Source organism: Schistocerca gregaria, chromosome 1 (assembly GCF_023897955.1).
Source record: "Schistocerca gregaria isolate iqSchGreg1 chromosome 1, iqSchGreg1.2, whole genome shotgun sequence".
NCBI lineage: Eukaryota > Metazoa > Arthropoda > Insecta > Orthoptera > Acrididae > Schistocerca > Schistocerca gregaria.
This window is the reverse complement of record NC_064920.1, coordinates 258878792-258899701: the sequence shown is the minus strand read 5'-3', so window position 1 is coordinate 258899701 and position 20910 is coordinate 258878792. Positions and strand designations below refer to the sequence as shown.

General features: G+C 45.7%; 1 protein-coding gene across 1 annotated transcript in view; it reads left to right on the top strand.

Annotated features, from left to right (window-relative positions):
- The window catches only part of LOC126341660 (glutamate receptor ionotropic, delta-2-like), a 161706-nt gene that overhangs the window by 36218 nt on the left and 104578 nt on the right, over positions 1–20910 (top strand). Inside the window, exons 5-6 of the mRNA XM_050001793.1 lie at positions 4703–4989; positions 17983–18231. Of these exons, the coding sequence (XP_049857750.1) occupies positions 4703–4989; positions 17983–18231 (536 nt within the window). The remainder of the gene's footprint in view (positions 1–4702; positions 4990–17982; positions 18232–20910) is intronic.

Genomic DNA, 20910 nt, shown 5'->3' with positions numbered 1-20910 from the left:
CAGTCTGATCCATCTTCTAACCATTGAATCACTCACAGCATTTTGTCCGTAAACCTCGCGGAATTGACAATGGATTTCCTTTGGTTTTCTTTCTTTCATTTAGAAAAGGAATCACAGATCTGATTTCACACGCGGCGGCATTTTCAATTACAGCTGACATTATAAAGAAGCACTACAAAGCACACGTTGGCAGCAGCGATCTGAAAATGGCGTACATGTCTTCTCTTTGAGTCAGATAGAAACAGAAACGGGACTTACTTTGTGGATGACCCTCGTACAATTCCTAAGTCGCTGCTATACAAGTGCCTGTTCTTGACGCTGCTGTTCAACCAGTCGGGCGCGGCGCTTATGTCGTCTTCGCGTAATGGCCGCTGCTGTCGCCTTGTCGCCCTGGAGAGGGGATGGCCAGCGTGTAATTGGCTGACGTCTTTTCACAGCCCTCTCTGCTCCGTCGTTACCGACTGGCATGCTGGCACTTGACTTTACGCCGAAACAAACTCAGCCCCAGTTTTATGTAGCAGTTTGATGATAAAAAGGAGCCGATACGAAAAGTAAATTGTTTGGAATAATACAGTACTCATCAGAAAATCACGTGGAGCTATATGGTGCATTCAGTAGAAAGCATACAATGTGACAGCCGGCCGGAGTGGCCGAGCGGATGTAGGCGCTACAGTCTGGAACTGCAAGACCGCTACGGTCGCAGGTTCGAATCCTGCCTTGGGTGTGGATGTGTGTCCTTAGGTTAGTTAGGTTTAAGTAGTTCTAAGTTCTCGGGGACTGATGGCCTCAAAAGTTGAGTCCCATAGTGCTCAGAACCATTTGAACCATACAGTGTGACACACGGACGCTAGACTGGTGGAGGAGACGCTCAGGTAGCGTCAGGGATAGGCTTGCCATCAGTTAAACTACCGACTCAGGACAAAGACTTAGAAAATCCCAGTCATTGGGTCAAATCGGGTTACTTTCAAAGACACAGTCTATCGACGATACGTTGGCCGATGGCGGGGTGGGGCGGCGCTATGCATGCGATCGTCGATTGTCGGCGGTTTCTCATTGTTCTCAACGACAAAGTACGGAAAATATTTATATAGGAAGCGTCTAAGTGTGCTCGCTACTGGATTTTTTAAAATACAAAACGAACAAAACTACCTATGCGCCAATCTTAATTTAAAGAAATTTAACTAAGATTTATTAAAATATATTTATTTCAAATCAGTCCATGGACACAAAACAGCTCTACATTTACTCTGGGTAGTTGTGTACCGACCCCCCCCCCCCCCCCCAGGACTCTCCCGGACTGTCTCAAAACTAGGAAAAATCCTTGGAAACTCGGACATACGGCAGCCATAGCCACAACACAAGAGAGTGGGACTAACAGTGCGATCATAGATGGCAAGAATCGTGGACATAAGAGTGAACGAAGGTGTATCATATGGGAGTGCTGAGTACTGAAATAATTGAAGATTTCGGCTGTAAACAATGGTAGTGCGCAAGTTGGCTGTTTTGCAAAACTGTGCAGTAAAGTTTCAGTAAAACCTCATAAATAACATATTTCAAGAACACCAATTTTGATTTTTTTTAATTCAGATAAGTCTTGATTTACAATTTTTTCTAGAAAAACGACATATTTTCTTAAGAAATCGTTACTTACATCCAAAATTTTATTCATAAAAAGATGTCAGTGGATACTTAGTACTGTTTACTTGCAAACTGAGTGCACATAAAATGTGTTAGCTTTCACGTACCGCTATTTAGTTGCTGCGCGCTTTAAGGAAACATTACACTAAAAACTTTCAAAAACATAAATTTGAAAGATCCAAATGGTTTCAGCTTATGATATTAAGAGTTGCATTGTCGTCCTTTTTACTGCAGTAAAGGATGAAAAGGCCAAAAATTAATTTATTATTAAGCACAATATTAAATTAATTTGTTGTCATCTTACTATAACACGTAATCAGTGTCAAGGATGGCCCTTAAATGCAGAATAAATTTCACCTAATTAATCAGATTTGTGCTCATTTCATTGTTACAATTATGGTATACCCTTCCCCGTTCACCTACACCCCCTGATTAGCTTTGATTCAGATCGATGAAATGCAATAACAGCAGTTATTTTGATATTGTTCTGTGAACAGCTGTCACATGTGTGACATTGGTGCCTTCTCTTATACATGTGCGAGTGGTATTTGGCGTTATTCATGTGACAGGCCTGAAGATGACGTGACTGGCACATAGTAACTGGTTGCCTAATAAAATAATATGAAAATAACGGCTGTGATTTTTCATGCTTTCCCGGCGGATTTGTTGCAAATACGCTTCTCGGGTTTGCCGCCGGGTCGTATTATATAAATCGCACAATATTTCTTCGATGCAGCTGCTCAACATCATCAGGTGGTGGTAGCTGCTGCTCTCATTGGTGCAAGGCGCGACTGATGACATTCGCGCGGCGGCGTCGGAATTTACCATGACGGGAGCAGGCAATACGCAAGCGCGGGAAGACGCTCGTAGTTTGATAAAGCGGCGCTCCTGGTGCCCCCTGCTGGGAGCCGCAGAAGGCCATCCGCGCGTGCGCTGTGGGCAATGACTGTGCTGCCGGACGCTCCTGCGGTTAAAGCCTGAACTAAATCTCAGCTACGCATTGCGTCACTTGAGGAAACGGAAGTTCTTGTTTTCCTTTTTTTTTATTTAATGGCAGCCAGTGCTGGATTCCAGGAGGCGCTCAGTTGAAAACCTGCATCCCTGTTGATAAGATTGTCCGCCGTGCGGATATGTATGGCCTCCTTAATACCACAGTCCCAGAAAAATGACGCTGGGGATAAAATTTCCGTCTGTTCGTAAAGCATACGTGGCACCGTGTCCAGGCAATGCTCCGCTACCGCTGATTTATCAGGTTGCCCCAGGTGTGTATGACGATGATGTTCGACGCAACGTTCTTGCACGGTTCGGCATGTCTGTCCAATATAAGATTTTTCACATTGGCATTGGATTGTATACACGCCACGTTTCCTGAGGCCGAGGTCGTCTTTGACCGATCACAATAAATTCCTCAGTTTCGCTGGAGGCCGAAAAACACACTTGACGTCGTGCTTTTTGAGGATTCTTTCTATTCTCGAAGACATCCCACCAAAATTGGGCAAGAACGCTGTTGCAGTGAGTGCCTCCATATCTACATTTACATCCCTGCTTTGAGTTTGCTTGGAATGGAATGCATGGCGCATCTGCCTATCGGAATAGCCATTCTCTTGGAATACCGTTCTCAGGTGTTGTAGCTTACCAGGTAGACTGTTGGCATCTGAGACTACATGTGCTCTATGCAGCAAAGTATGGTAAGATGCCATCCTTTTCCACTTCCATAGTGAACTGTATATTGGGATGGAGCGAGTTCAGATGTTGGAGAAACACAGGTAATGTCTCTACTCCGTGGGGCCACACCACAAAAGTATCGTCTACATACAGCCAAAAATAAGAAGGTTTGAGACTTGCCGACTGCAGTGCTTTTTTGTCAAAGTCTTCCATGAAATAGTTGGCCACCATGGGAGACAGAGGACTTCCCATGGCGACACCGTCCATTTGTTCAAAATACTGGTCATTAAATAAGAAATAAGTTGAGGTAAAAACATGTTTAAATAATGCCACAATGTCTCTCTCAAACTGGCTGCTGATAAGCTCTAACGAGTCCCGCAGAGGTACTTTCGTAAACAAAGCTATAACGTCAAAAATAACTAAAATATCCGACGCTTGTAACTTAAGTGTCTTAAGGCGTCCAACGAAGTCCTCCGAATTCCGGATATGGTGATCACACTTGCCTGTGAGAGGTCCCAACAGTGTAGTAAGATATTTGGCCAGAAAATAAGCAGGAGCTCCAATGTTGCTCACTATTGGCCGGAGAGGTGTCCCATCCTTGTGAAGCTTGGGTAGGCCGTACAGTCTTGGGGGAACTGCAGACTGTTGGCGTAGGCTTTTGGTCGCTTTAGAAGGAATAGAATTCTTCTTGAGAAGATCCAATGTTTTCCTCTGTATTTCGACAATCGGATCCCAGCAGGGGGCACCAGGAGCGCCGCTTTCCTCCAACTACGAGCGTCTTCCCGTGCACGCGTATTGCCTGCTCCCGGCCTCATAAATTCCGACGCCGCCGCGCGATTGTCGTCAGTCGCGCCTTGCAGCAGTTAGAGCAGCAGCTACCACCACCTGATGATGTCGAGCAGCTGCATCGAAGTAATATTGTGCGATTTACACAATACGATCCGGCGGCAAACCCGAGAAGCGTAGTTGCAAAATGACGGCTATTGGTACAGTATTGTTACATTTGTGCCACCACAAGCGTTTTGGGTATTAGGACCAACAGAGCGACCTGGGATTTTGAACATCTTTATTTGTAGAAACCATGCTGATTTCTAAAGAGTAGATTTTCGATCTTCGAAATGGTGGTGGTGGTGGTTAGTGTTTAACGTCCCGTCAACAACGAAGTCATTACAGACGGAGCGCAAGGTCGGGTTAGGTAAGGATTGGAAAGGAAATCGGCCGTGCCCTTTCAAAGGAACCATCCCGGTATTTACCTGAAACGATTTAGGGAAATCACTTCGAAATGGTCATAATGCTCGAAGGTAACACAATTCTGCTATGGACGAACAGCATTTTTAGTGATATTTTCTCTGTTTTACGAAAAGCCTCGCGGGTGGGCTGATAAGGTGGACGGGTGCAGGTGCTGGGAGCGCTGTCGCAGTCGATGAACTTCGCGGTGGAGCTGTACGTGCCGGCGGGCTGGCAGGAGGAGAAGTGGGGCACGCAGCGCGCCGACGGCTCCGTCAACGGGCTGCTGGGCCAGCTGCAGCGGGGCCGCGCCGCTCTCGCGCTCGGCAGCTTCCACTACACCCCGCACCACCTGCGCTTCATAGACCTCAGCGTGCCCTACACCACGCACTGCCTCACCTTCCTCACGCCCGAGATGCTCACCGACAACTCCTGGATGACGCTCGTGCTGCCCTTCAAGTAAGGCCGCGCCACACCAGAAACCTCACAACACGAAATCAGTGTATTCACGGGTGCATTATTGAGTAGAGTTACAATTCTCTGTGAGAGGTAGAACAGGCACCATATTGCATTGGTGTTCGTGTTTAGCGTTTTTACCAGGCCTGGTAGAGTAAATAAGGGGCGAGAACAGCGTCAGATATTGAGTGATCATTGTGAAGAACACGGAAATGGTGCGTACTCGTGTGATACAGCGTTATCAGCACCTGTCACACTGTAATAAGAGCTTTATTGCGCCAAGTCCACCCAGCTGAGATTGCCGATCTCAACCATATGATACGAGGGTCTTTACGCTATGACAGACGACGCCACAAGTTTCTTGATGCCTTGATCAGAGCAGGAATTCCCCAATGTACATCTGCCACAAACCTGACAGCTGACCACAGCAGGCTGTGTCAGTGTTTCCCAGTTTCTGCAGGAAGCGGATATCCAGTTATAAGTCAGACAAAAAGGTTCCAGAGCAGGAAGTTGTGGTTTGTGCACCGTGTTGAGTATCTGAATCTGCAGAGTGTATCGTGAAGTTTACCTGGAATTAATGTAATTTCTAACGCCTATGGTCTGAAGTGTCTTGTCACGGTCCGCACAGCTCCTCCCTCGGGCAAGGGTGTGTGTGTGTTGTCCTCAGCCTAAGTTAGTTTAAGTTAGATTAAATAGTGCGTAAGCTTAGGGCCCGATGACCTCAGCAATTTGGTCCCATAAGACCTTACCACAAATTTCCAATTTTTTTTTTCTAATGCTTATGGCCGGTCGCTGTGGTCGAGCGGTTCTAGGCGCTTCAGTCCAGAACAGCGCTGCTGCTACGGTCGTAGGCTCGAATCCTGCCTCAGGCATGGATGTGTGTGATGTCCTTAGATTAGTTAGGTTTAAATACTAAGTCTAGGGGACGGAAGAACTCAGATGTCAAGTCCCATAGTGCTTAGAGCCATTTGAACCATTTATCTAATGCCAGTGCTGTATGTGTGATATTGTTTACCAAATTTGCTTACTCATTTTTCTGGATAGATGGTTAATGCCAAAGGCCAATAGAGAAAGGGGGCCGGCCGGAGCGGCCGTGCGGTTCTAGGCGCTACAGTCTGGAACCGAGCGACCGCTACGGGCATGGATGTGTGTGATGTCCTTAGGTTAGTTAGGTTTAATTAGTTCTAAGTTCTAGGCCACTGATGACCTCAGACGTTAAGTCGCATAGTGCTCAGAGCCATTTGAACCATTTGAGAGAAAGGGGGGCTTCATTGTGGGTCTTCCTTTGACCAGCTAGTCGAATCGTGAATATCCAAATTTGTAGGGCGTTCATATGTGACAGTGGCCCGATTTTGGATCACATGGGAACTTGTGGGCAGGCACACCTGCCATAGAGGCTCTGTTCAGCTACGTCTGACCACCACAAGTGATCGCCGTGATGAAGAACGAAACTTGTCTAGCTTGAAGGGGGAAACCAGATGGCGTTGTGGTTGACCCTGTAGATGACACTGCCGTACGTTCAAAAATGGCTCTGAACACTATGGGACTTAACTTCTGAGGTCATCAGCCCCCTAGAACTTAGCACTATTTACACCTAGCTAACCTAAGGACATCACACACATCCATGCACGAGGCAGGATTCGAACCTGCAACCGTAGCGGTCGCGCAGTTCCAGACTGAAGTGCCTGGAACCGCTCGGCCACTCTGGCCGGCTCACTTTTCTGTCAGACAGTGTGTTGTATGAGGTGCATTCGAAAAATAATGAGAATTTTCATATTTTTGGAAAAAATTAATTTATTCCTCTCCATCAGTTTTATCTCTTTCTCCATTACACATTACATACTTAAGCCAGCGCTTCTACCAACTCCAGAAACACTTCTGGTACTCGAGGTTTGACATAACTTTTGCCTCACTTAGCGATATGTTTTTTAATCTAAGCTTGCAAAACGACTTGGCTCTAAGATTTTCTTTATTTTTTTACCTTAAACAAGTTAAATCTGGCGATTAAGGAGGCAAGGGCATCATTATACAGTACCTGTACTGTTTTTGGTCCGAAACGCGCGAACAAGCAACGAATTGTGACCAGAACCACAGCCATAGTGCAAATTTCATCATCTGTTTCACCAAAAATCAAGGTTTTTTTTTCATACTCATTCGCGCAAACAGCGTTGGACTTTTAGGTGCAATACTACTCGTTACTGATCATTCGACCGTGCTTTAAGAACTCATGGTGCGCTATGCCACTATAATATGTTAGAGAACACACTGAACATGACATTCACATATGACCGCACGCGTCGAGCTTTTGCCAGTCTTGGCGATCCAGACTGCTTGCATTGGGACGACTGATCCTTAATTTCGACGTCATATACACTCCTGGAAATTCAAATAAGAACACTGTGAATTCATTGTCCCAGGAAGGGGAAACTTTATTGACACATTCCTGGGGTCAGATACATCACATGATCACATTGACAGAACCACAGGCACATAGACACAGGCAACAGAGCATGCACAATGTCGGCATTAGTACAGTGTATATCCACCTTTCGCAGCAATGCAGGCTGCTATTCTCCCATGGAGTCGATCGTAGAGATGCTGGATGTAGTCCTGTGGAACGGCTTGCCATGCCATTTCCACCTGGCGCCTCAGTTGGACCAGCGTTCGTGCTGGACATGCAGACCGCGTGAGACGACGTTTCATCCAGTCCCAAACATGCTCAATGGGGGACAGATCCGGAGATCTTGCTGGCCAGGGTAGTTGGCTTACACCTTCTAGAGCACGTTGGGTGGTACGGGATACATGCGGACGTGCATTGTCCTGTTGGAACAGCAAGTTCCCTTGCCGGTCTAGGAATGGTAGAACGATGGGTTCGATGACGGTTTGGATGTACCGCGCACTATTCAGCGTCCCCTCGACGATCACCAGAGGTGTACGGCCAGTGTAGGAGATCGCTCCCCACACCACGATGCCGGGTTTTGGCCCTGTGTGCCTCTGTCGTATGCAGTCCTGATTGTGGAGCTCACCTGCACGGCGCCAAACACGCATACGACCATCATTGGCACCAAGGCAGAAGCGACTCTCATCGCTGAAGACGACACGTCTCCATTCGTCCCTCCATTCACGCCTGTCGCGACACCACTGGAGGCGGGCTGCACGATGTTGAGGCGTGAGCGGAAGACGGCCTAACGGTGTGCGGGACCGTAGCCCAGCTTTATGGAGACGGTTGCGAATGGTCCTCGCCGATACCTCAGGAGCAACAGTGTCCCTAATTTGCTGGGAAGTGGCGGTGCGGTCCCCTACGGCACTGCGTAGGATCCTACGGTCTTGGCGTGCATCCGTGCGTCGCTGCGGTCCGGTCCCAGGTCGACGGGCACGTGCACCTTCCGCCGACCACTGGCGACAACATCGATGTACTGTGGAGACCTCACGCCCCACGTGTTGAGCAATTCAGCGGTACGTCCACCCGGCCTCCCGCATGCCCACTATACGCCCTCGCTCAAAGTCCGTCAACTGCACATACGGTTCACGTCCACGCTGTCGCGGCATGCTACCAGTGTTAAAGACTGCGATGGAGCTCCGTATGCCACGGCAAACTGGCTGACACTGACGGCGGCGGTGCACAAATGCTGCGCAGCTAGCGCCATTCGACCGCCAACACCGCGGTTCCTGGTGTGCCCGCTGTGCCGTGCGTGTGATCATTGCTTGTACAGCCCTCTCGCAGTGTCCGGAGCAAGTATGGTGGGTCTGACACACCAGTGTCCATGTGTTCTTTTTTCCATTTCCAGGAGTGTATGTTCAGTAGTTATGAGTATTTTTGACTTCATCCAGTGACTCTTGAGCAGCTTGCATTCACCGATGCTTTTTTCGAAAGTCAGCAATTTTGGAACAAATTTTGCTCTCTCATGTTTCATACTCAAAACACTAAAAAATCAATTACCTGAGTAAACTGATATGTCAACATCTACGACATCCCCGATTGTAGTTCGATGATCGTTTAGAATAATTTCTTTTAATCACTTTTTAAAGGAAGAACGTAACAGGCAGCCAGTTGCACAAATTTTATTGCATTGATTTGGTTGCGATACCGATTAAGGGTATCTTCTATTAGAATAAGTTATAGTTACATATGTTCACATTGCGCGGAGAGATAATAAAACCATATGAGCTGAAGTGCTCCAGTCAAATAAGTAAAAGTTATCTTCTGAAGCCATGATTAAAACCACAAGCATAACAAGCATGTAGGGCAAATGTTAGTCCTATATTTACAGGATACCTGATATCAGCCGTAGCGGCTTGCTAAGCTTGTGGTTTTAATGTCGGTTTTCCAAAATATTTTTGACTCGAGCACTTCAGCAGCTCAACTCATGTGGTATTATTACCTCTCCATGCAATGTAAACTCATGTAACTATAGCTTATTCTGATGAAGATACCCCTCCCTAGTCGCTATCGAAACCATGTGCCTACTAGACAACAGGACACCTGCTGAACCCAGTTGACTGAAATGCTGATCATTTCTGTTGAAAATAGTACCGTACATGTCCTGTGAATTTGAATGTTCTAGCTCTAGTCGTTTAGAGTTTTCTGCTTTTCTGAATATGTGTGTATTTCTAAAACTTATGCCGTTCTTACTGAAAAATTTAATGCAAATTCTCTGATACATTTTTACACAAATCAAATAATCGCCGATGCTAAGAAAAAAACTGGCAACCTCTTCTACTGTTGACAACATATATTACCGCGCACAGCTGACAGTGCGGAGATACTTTTCAGACATGTATACCAACATAACTACGAAAAAGTCGCGCCAATTGGGCTTATATAGCATACGAAATTTACGAAATTCAAAGTCTGTTTTTTGAAAACATAAAGTAGTCACCCCCTTGATAGAGCAAAAAGTCCCTTGGTAGTGCTGTAGATGTCGCACAACTCACGTGACCCTGCACTGCTAACATCAGTCATGGTAGTGAAGTGCTGTCGGTAGACGTGGAGACGCTACACAATGGCAGAAAGGAGCTATTGTGTTTGGATGAGGCCATGACCTGATATGTTGGTGTATCATCGTGCGCTGTCCAAGTAATGCTGTACCATTCGCATCCACGTAAAACGCCATAACAACAGAGACTAAAAAATTCTAACCTACAAGGATCAGAGACTAGAGTCATGCCTGGTCAATGGCGATTGGTTTCAAACACTAGAGGAATTGCTTCTGTCAATGAACACTCAACCAGTTTCCGAGCAAGCATTGCAAAAGGAACTGCGTGCATTGGACTTTAGGAGCCAGCTACCACGCTAAAGACGATTGCTCACAGCAGTACAGAAAGCTGCACGCTTTCAGTGGGCTAAGGAATACAAAAAGTAGACAGTAGCTGACTGGAGGTGTATTGTGAGCTTACACGAGTCGTGATTTTGCCTCTTTGTAAATGAAGCAAGGTGTCAATTACAAGGAAAAATTAATTCCGGAAACAACGCCAAAGGGTGCGTCTAAACCGTCTCTTCGTAACATCCTTTCTTCCTGAATCGTTAGTCACACAAGGTATGCAGGAGAACTTCGATGAAGTTTGTAAGGTTGGAGAAGAGGTATCGGTGTAAGGAAAGCTCTGAGGACATGTTGTGAATCGTGCTTGGATTGCTCACTCGCTGGTGCACCACTTGCATGCAAAAGCCAAATGTCCCAGTCTGGCACACAGTTTTAATGTGCCAGGATGTTTCAAATCACCATGCCTTCCAATACAGAATGAAACTTCATTCTGCCCCAGTATTAAATGAAATAATAAAAATATCCGAGTACCTTTATTCCTGCATTTTTTCCCGCAGTCGCCTTTTCATGTCATCCAGTATTCGTTTACGTTATAAACTAATACACTGCAATGATATGACATTTTTCGCTTGTGCCCAAACATTCATGATGTAGTGAAAGATGGTCCATCTAGCTGATAAATTTTGTTTTCGTTTGCGCTTTTTTGTGACACATGAGGAACTTAGTTATGAAAACATTTGGTTTCCTAAAAGCACTGCAGGCAATATTAATCATCTGCTTGGCAGTATGAGGCCACTTGTTAGTAAAATGTTGCATCCCCTCTAGCCTAGAAACATGCACTGATTCGGTTGGGAAGGATTGCATAAATTCGCCGTATCCTCTCCTGAGGTAAGCTGCTCAGAACTGTTATACTGGTCCTTGATAATCCCTGGGACGGAATTGAGTTTCAATCTCGTCCAACACAAATTCTATTGGGGTCAGTACAGGGATCTTCTGAACATCACATAGACAGTTCATAGAAAGTGCAAGCGTGAATGGGCATTGTCCTGCAGAATATAGGCACCACATCACTGTTGCGTGTGACGTAACATTTATGGATGCAGTAAGTCTGTGTCTTACGACTGTGGCCTCATGGTTCCCTTAATCACTTCCAGCCATGTCATGAAGACATAACCGATGGATTCCCACAGCATGGCACAAGGAGAAGCACCGCTTAACCACTCTAGAACATTGGAATAAAGAGGCCTCTCCCCGATACCTGTTAGTCAAGGAAGGCAGGATTCGGTTAGGATTGTGGACGGAGCCATAATCAGTTACTATTGGTTAGTTTTCCTTTAATCACACACAGTTCATTTAAAATGAACAAATAATTAAAATAATGGCAATAATTTAAGAACTGTTTCACGGCGGAAGGCCTTAATGAGAATAAATTAAGAATTGTTTAAACTTGTTGTAACTTACAATTACAGTTATAACATAAAAGACAAATCACCAAGATCTTAAAGCTCACTGCTAAAATAGAATTACCAAATTAGGATTTTGAAACAAGTAACCATGCTCACGGCTGAAGGTCTTAATGGCAATCAATTAAGAATTGTTTCACGGCTGAAGACCTTAAACACCAAGAATGGCAATTATTAAAAAATTTAACAAACCTACATAAAATACACACACAGCAAATAATGCTTTGAGAACAAGCCACTGTGGTCGCAGTTATAATTTTAAGGCAAGTGACCAGGTCACGGCTGACGGCCTGTAAAGCCAAGAATGGCAGTTATTAAAAAAATTTAACAACATGCAATAAAACTGCGAATATAATAACAAAAGTTAATTCAAAAGGACAAGCAGCTGATCACCAAACAGGTGAGACAAATTATGGTAACTCGGTAATACAATAATAAAATAATAACACAATTAAAAAACACAAGGGCCAGTCACAGACGGTGCTCCAGGTATAGGCCTCTGAGTAGGTCCGGCAAAAACACTTTAGCGAGCGATGAGAAAGGCAGCCAAGAGTTGCATTCACACCACAAGATGATAACTCAGACTAGTGGCAGTCTAAAGAGTGACTAATGATAATATTGGTGAGGATACCTGACGTACAATAAACCAAATGCAAAGATGTAAGAATACGCCAAAGCCGGAACCGGCGGTCTGGACTCCGCCCACAGAATACTGTGTTTAGAGCGCCCGGAACAAGAAAGAAATCACTACCACCAAGGTAGAAGAATCGCAAACCAACCTAAAATCAAGAAAGCTGTGAAACTTACACGCCTTACCGGACAGCAGCGGCAAGGCGAGGAAACGTACACTGCCGTTACATACACAGGGCAGGTAACTGGGGCGTTAGCGGCCACCAGGCAGGAAACTACCACTGGTTGAACTTAACAACTGTAACAAGCTGAAGGCAGTAAGTAGTCATTATAACCCCAGGAACGCTAATCTGATCCGTCTTCCCCAAGCACTCCACTCGTTGCCCTTTGCCTCGGCAACACTACGAGCAGCAACACGAACCCATGTCACTGGAGAATCGCGAAATTTCACAATGGCGGAGGTTTGTCTACTCGAATTGCCGCGCGGGATTAGCCCAGCGGTCTAAGGCGCTGCAGTAATGGATTGTGCGGTTGATCCCCGCGAAGGTTCAAGTCCTCCCTCGGGTATGGGCGTGTGTGTTTGTCCTTAGGATTACTTTTGTTAAGTAGTGTGTAAACTTAGGGACTGATGACCTTAGCAGTCATGTCCCATAAGATTTCACACACATTTGAACATTTCCTACTCGCGTTGAAATGTACTCAAAACTTGCAGGATCCCTCGTGACACAGCTCTTCGATCTGGCAGTCGATGCGCGCCACCAGTGGTTCCGCCAAGTCCCCACTCTGCGTGGACCTGGCTCCTCCTGAGTCCCCAACCGAACTGCACACTGACACGACGCCGAAGAACAACGACGTCGCTCCAAAGATAGGGCCACAGTTACTACATATCGATAACCGCCGCTACTGTCACTAGCAGACAGGCAACGCGTGCGAATCCAAGTGGCGCCAGTCAACACAAGAAGAAGACAAACAACCGCAACAATGTCAATTAAACGATACAGTCCGGCCTCCAACAGAGGATGGAAACCCACAACAGCACCAACGCGAGCCAGAGCATGTCTCACCCTCAAGTCCACCGCCATACTTGCTGATGATGGTCATTCAGATTAGTGCAGAACCATTACTTATCGGTGAATATAACGCGACACCATTCATCAGCAATCCGTGATTCCTGCTCACAGAGCTGCTGAGCTTCTCCAAATGCAACCGTTTATGTTATGGTGATAACACCAGCCGACACATGGGGCAGTAATTCCCTAATCTGGTTGCAGCTAGTCTCCAATCAATGGTGGGAGATGACACAAATGCTGAAGGGAGCCCATTACTTGTTCCCAGACAACAGGCACAGATGTGAATGATTACAATGCGCTTGTCGTACAGTACGGTGTGCCTCTGTTGTGATGATCAAACACGATCAATCGGAACCTTGAAAATGAGTATACCTGTCCTTACATTCTAAAGCAGTCCAATATCAAGTTGCTGTCACATTTTAAAGAACAATAAATATAAATATTGCACCATTTGACCAGCCAGCCAAATGGAGTCCCACAATACCCATTCAAAGTCTGTCAGGTATTGACGATAGTGTCTCAAGACGTGCGTGGTATCTGGATCTCCTTTACAGGAAGAAGTAGAATGCACTGTAGTTACTTATCTACATTGTCGCACACATGACAAAATAGTAGATATTGAAATAGATGACAGAGGGCGAGAAAAACAATTAAAATTGCTCGAAAGAGGAAAGGCCTCTGGACCTGATGGGATACCAGTTCGATTTTACACAGAGTACGCGAAGGAACGTTGACTCCCTTCTTGCAGCAGTGTACCGTAGGTCTCTAGAAGAGCGTAGCGTAGCAAAGGATTGGAAAAGGGCACAGGTCATCTCCGTTTTCAGGAAGGGACGTCGAACACGTGTGCAGAACTATAGACCTATATCTCTAACGTCGATAAGTTGTAGTATTTTGGAACACGTATTATGTTCGAGTGTAATGACTTTACTGGAGACTAGAAATCTACTCTGTAGGAATCAGCATGGGTTTCGAAAAAGACGATCGTGTGAAACCCAGCTCGTGCTATTCGTCCACGAGACTCAGAGGGCTGTAGAGACAGGTTCTCAGGTAGATGCCGTGTTTCTTGACTTCCACATGGCGTTTGATGCAGTTCCACACAGTCATTTAGTGAACAAAGCAAGAGCATATGGACTATAAGACGAACTGTGTAATTGTATTGAAGAGTTCCTAGAGAACAGAACGCAGCATGTCATTCTCAATGGAAAGAAGTCTTCCGAAGTAAGGGTAATTTCAGGTGTGCCACAGAGAGTGTCGTAGGACCGTTGCTATTCACAGTATATATAAATGACCTTGCCTGGATAACATCGATTGTTCACTGAGGCTTTTTGCCGATGATGCTGTGGCATATGGAGAGGTTGTGACAATGAAAAATTGTACTGAAATACAAGAGGATCTGCAACAAATTGACGCATGGTGCAGCGAGTGGCAATTGAATCTCAGTGTAGACAAGTGTAGTGTGTAGCGAATACATAGAAAGAAAGATCCTTTATCATTTAGCTACAATATAGCAGGTCAGCAACTGGAAGCAGTTAATTCCATAAATTATCAGGGAACAGGCATTAGGAGTGATTTAAAATGGTTCAAAAATGGTTCAAATGGGTATGAGCACTATGGGACTTACATCTGAGGTCATCAGTCCCCTAGAACTTGAAACCTAACTAACCTAAGGACATCACACACATCCATGCCCGAGGCAGGATTCGAACCTGCGGCAGTAGCGGTCGCACGGTTCCAGACTAAGCGCCTAGGACCGCTCGGCCACACCGGCTGGCTATTTAAAATGGAATGACCATATAAAATTAATCGCCGGTAAAGCAGATACCAGACTGAGATTCATTGGAAGAATCCTAAGGAAATGCGGTCCGAAAACAAAGGAAGTAGGTTACAGTACGCTTGTTCGCCCACTACTTGAATAATGCTCACCAGTGTGGGGATCCATACCACATACGGTTGATGGAAGAGATGGAGGAGATCCAACGGAGAGCAGCGCCCTTCGTTACAGGATCATTTAGTAAAACTTCCTGGCACATTAAAACTGTGTGCTGGACCAAGACTCGAACTCGGGACCTTTGCCTTTCGCGGGCAAGTGCTCTATCAACTGAGCTACCCAAGCGCGACTCACGCCCCATCCTCACAGCTTTACTTCTGCCAGGACCTCGTCTCCTACCTTCCAAACTTTACCGAAGCTCTCCTGCTAACCTTGCAGTTCGAGTCTCGGTCCGGCACACAGTTTTAATCTACCAGGAAGTTTCATCTCAGCGCACACTCCGCTGCAGAGTAAAAATCTCATTCAGGATCATTTAGCGATCGCGAAAGCGTTACGGAGATGATAGATAAACTCCAGTGGAAGACTCTGCAAGGGAGACGCTCAGTAGCTCGGTACAGGCGTTTGTTGAAGTTTCGAGAACATACCTTCACCGAAGAGTCAAGCAGTATATTGCTCCCTCCTACGTTTATCTCGCGAAGAGACCATGAGGATAAAATCAGAGGCATACCGACAATCTTCCTTTCCGCGATCAATACGAGACTGAAATAGAAGGGAGAACCAATAGAGGTACTCACACACCGTCAGGTGGCTTGCGTGGTATTGATGTAGATGTAGATCTAGATGATCACACAACATCTGACACTGCTCACACCCGTTACATAAACTACCAGGCCTAGTAACAGCATTAAATAGGTACAACACTAGCGTACTCTAGTAGCTGCTCTATCTGTCACAGAGAATTGTAACTTTAATCATTTACATACATGCTTGTGGTGTGTATGCGTACAAAGTTACACTCGCATCTGATTGTGTCTTGTGGGTGCTTCACTTTCTTGTCCAGCTGTGTGCTTTTAATCTACTGTACCTGTTTGTTGTATAATTATTCTAAGTGGTTTAATGTTCATTGATGTTCTACGGTTGTTGTTGTTGTTGTGGTCTTCAGTCCTGAGACTGGTTTGATGCAGCTGTCTATGCTACTCTATCCTGTGCAAGCTTCTTCATCTCCCAGTACCTACTGCAAGCTACATCCTTCTGAATCTGCTTAGTGTATTCATCTACGATTTTTACCCTCCACGCTGTCCTCCAATGTCAAATTTGTGATCCCTTGATGCCTCAGAACACGTGCCACAAACTCCTCCCCAATTCTATTCAATATCTCCTCATTAGTTATGTGATCTACCCATCTAATCTTCAGCATTCTTCTGTAGCACAACATTTCGAAAGCTTCTATTCTCTTCTTGTCCAATACTTATCGTCCATGTTCCATTTCCATTCATGGCTACACTCCATACAAATACCTTCAGAAACCACTTCCTTACACTTACATCTATACTTGATGTTAACAAATTTCTCTTTTTCAGAAACGCTTTCCTTGCCATTGCCAGTTTACATTTTATATCCTCTCTCCTTCGACCATCATCAGTTATTTTGCTCCCCAAATAGCAAAACTACTTTAAGTGTCTCATTTCCTAATCTAATTCCCTCAGCATCACCCGATTTAATTCGACTACATTCCATTATCCTCGTTTTGCTTTTGTTGATGTTCATCTTATATCCTACTTTCAACACACTGACCATTCCGTTCAGCTGCTCTTCGAGGTCTTTTGCTGTCGCTGACAGAATTACAATGTCATCGGCGAACCTCAAAGTTTTAGTTTCTTCTCCATGGATTTTAATACCTACTCCGAATTTTTCTTTTGTTTCCTTCACTACTTGCAGATTGAATAACATTGGAGAGAGGCTACAACCCTGTCTCACTCACTTCCCAACCACTGCTTCCCTTTCATGTCCCTCGACTCTTATAACTGCCATCTGGTTTCTGTACAAATTGTAAATATCCTTTCGCTCTCTGTGTTTTACCCCTGCCACCTTCAGAATTTGAAAGTGTGTGTTCCAGTCAACATTGTCAAAAGCCTTCTCTCAGTCTACAAATGCTAGGAACACAGGTGTGCCTTTGCTTAATGTTTCATCTAAGGTAAGTCGTAGAGTCAGCATTGCCTGACGAGTTCCAATATTTCCACGGAATCCCAACTGATTTTCACCGAGGTCGGCTTCTACCAGTTTATCCATTCGTCTGTAAAGAATTCGTGTTAGTATTTTGCAGCCATGGCTTATTAAACTGATAGTTCGGTAATTTTCACATGTATCAACACCTGCTTTCTTTAGGATTGGAATTATTATATTCTCCTGCGGTATTTCGCATGTCTCATACATCTTGCTCACCAGATGGTAGAGTTTTGTCAGGAGCGGTTCTCCCAAGGCCTTTATCAGTCTTAATGGAATGTTGTCTACTCCCGGGGCCTTGTTTCGACTCATGTCTTTCAGTGCTCTGTCAAACTCTTCACACAGTATCGTATCTCCCATTTCATCTTCATCTACATCGTCTTCCATTTCCGTAATATTGTTCTCAGGTAAATCGATCTTGATTAGACCCGCTATATACTCCTTCCACCTTTCTGCTTGCTGTTCTTTGCTTAGAACTGGGTTATCCCTAGGTATTTTAATGTGTTAGTTGATACGGTGCCAGGTAGTTGTTGACTAGTGTGATTTGGAGCAGCAGAAGAGTGGGTGTGGGTGGTGCGCAGGTCGCTGATGTGGATGTCGGTGCTGGTGTCTCTGGCGGCGGGCGCGGCCGCGCTGCAGTGGGTGGGCGGCGGCCGCGTGGGGGCGCTGTCCGCCGTGGGCGCGCTGCTGCTGGTGCCGGCGTCGCAGCCGCCAGGGCGGCGCCACTGGCGCGCCAGGCTAGTGCTGGCCTGCTGGTGGCTGCAGTGCCTGCTCGTCGCCGTCGCCTACCGCGCCAGCCTCACCGCCATACTCGCCAACCCGGCGCCCAGGTGCGCTGCTCTCTCCACACCTTCCCTTTGCAATTTTTTTTTAGTTATTTTGAAAGTCTCCTCGGCTTTGCTGCCGGATCCTAAAATCAACTTGACTCGATGTTTCGACGATCCATCTGTTCGTCATCTTCAGGAAAATGCGGTTTCTTCTGATGAGTCCCGCTGAGAACTGACGCCGGGCTGCAAATCGACGTCCTATATAGGCCACCGTTCAGTACACGACGCATGCGTCGCCCGTCACAGTTGCTGCCCTCCGAGACAGTTAAGTGGCGCCGCCCTTAGTGGAACACTGCTGGCAACGATACAGGGTCTTTCAAAAAGGTACGGCGAAACTTTCAAGAAACATTCCTCACACACAAATAAAGAAAAGATGTTATGTGGACATGTGTCCGGAAACGCTTAATTTCCATGTTAGAGCACATTTTAGTTTCGTCAGTATGCACTGTACTTTCTCGATTCACCGCCAGTTGGCTCAATTGAAGGAAAGTAATGTTGACTTCTGTGCTGGTGTTGACATGCGACTCATTGCTCTACAGTACTAGCATCAAGCACATCAGTACGTAGCATGAACAGGTTAGTGTTCATCACGGACGTAGTTTTGCAGTCAGTGCAATGTTTACAAATGCGGAGTTATCAGATGCCCATTTGATGTATGGATTAGCACGGGGCAATAGCCGTGGTGCGATTCGTTTGCATCGAGACAGACTTCCAGAACGAAGGTGTCCCGACAGGAAGACGTTCGAAGCAATTGATCGGCGTCTTAGGTAGCACGGAACATTCCAGCCTATGACTCGCGACTGGGGAAGACCTAGAACGACGAGGACACCTGCAATGGACGAGGCAATTCTTCGCGCAGTTGAAGATAACCCTAATGTCAGCGTCAGAGAAGTTGCTGCTGTACAAAGCAACGTTGACCACGTCACTGTATGGAGAGTGCTACGGGAGAACCAGTTGTTTCCGTACCATGTACAGCGTGCGCAGGTACAATCAGCAGCTGACTGGCCTCCACGGGTACACTTCTGCGAATGGTTCATCCAACCATGTGTCAATCCTCATTTCAGTGCAAATGTTCTCTTTACGGATGAGTCTTCATTCCAACGTGATCAAATTGTAAATTTTCACAATCAACATATGCGGGCTGACGAGAATCCGCACGCAATTGTGCAATCACGTCAACAACACAGATTTTCTGTGAACGTTTGGGCAGGTATTGTTGGTGATGTCTTGATTGGGCCCCATGTTCTTCCACCTACGCTCAATGGAGCACGTTATCATGATTTCATACTGGATACTCTATCTGTGCTGCTAGAACATGTGCCTTTACAAGTACGACACAACATGTGGTTCATGCACGATGGAGTTCCTGCACATTTGAGTCGAAGTGTTCGTACGCTTCTCAACAACAGATTCGATGACTGATGGATTGGTAGAGGCGGACCAGTCACAGGGCCTCCACGTTCTCCTGACCTCAACCCTCTTGATTTTCATTTATGGGGGCATTTGAAAACTCTTGTCTACGCAACCCCGTGCTCGTATTGTGGGCGGCTGCGATACAATACGCCATTCTCCAGGGCTGCATCAGCGCATCAGGGATTCCATGCGGCAGAGGGTGGCTGCGCGTATCCTCGCTAACTGAGGACATTTTGAATATTTCGTGTAACAAAGTGTGTGAAGTCACGCTGGTACGTTCTGTTGCTGTGTGTTTCCATTCAATGATTAATGTGATTTGAAAAAGAGTAATAAAATGAGCTCTAACATGGAAAGTAAGCGTTTCCGGACACATGTCCACGTAACATATTTTCTTTCTTTGTGTGTGGGGAATGTTTCCTGAAAGTTTGACCGTACCTTTTTGTAACACCCTGTATATCGCACTCGAGGCCGCACCTTCGACCATAGATACTTGTAGACTGGCCTTGCTGTGCAGAAGCTATAGGGCTGGTGTGGCTCCAACATAAACCACGTGACTGTTGGCAAAAGGTAGCGGGATTTCAAATCAGCGGTCTGCCATCCTATGTTTGTATCGTATTTGCCCCACATTTCTCAACTGACTGCCAAACGCTTCCAACAAAAATTACTTTTTTATTTGTGAAAAATTATGCCAGAACTACATTTGTCCTGGATTTGTTCACAGTACCCAATACACCTGAAACTTTTGTTTTTCGGGGTGTTAGTTTCCATATCGCACAACGTCACTGTAAACAATACAAAACTGCATGTTTTGAGGTATAATTTGTGGGCGAAGCATGTCCGAAATGGCACTTAACGTAACGTGCTACAGTTCTATTCTAATACAAAATTTTAGTAACTCGCAGTTACCACACACATTCTAACAACATTCAGACTTACAGGCATTGGAAGCACAGATTTCAGAAGTCAACATGTAGCATCATCTAACGAACGCCTTCTAGTGTGTGATTTACAGAGCTTAGGCCTCTTCGACTTCATATGCTCCGGAAAATCAATAAGTGTTGGGATAGCATCGCTACTTAGCCAATTCCCTCCAGTCTTAGCCCTATAAAAACATCAGGATTAAAAACGACAGACACTGTAAATATAAATTATAAAGCGCGTATGTGCAGATGGCTTTAAGTTTTTCTGTTTCAGGGCCTGTATCCACAGTTGCCTTTGGTTTTTATCCTTTGGGAACCTATGAGTAGGAACGAGAAACAATTATACTTA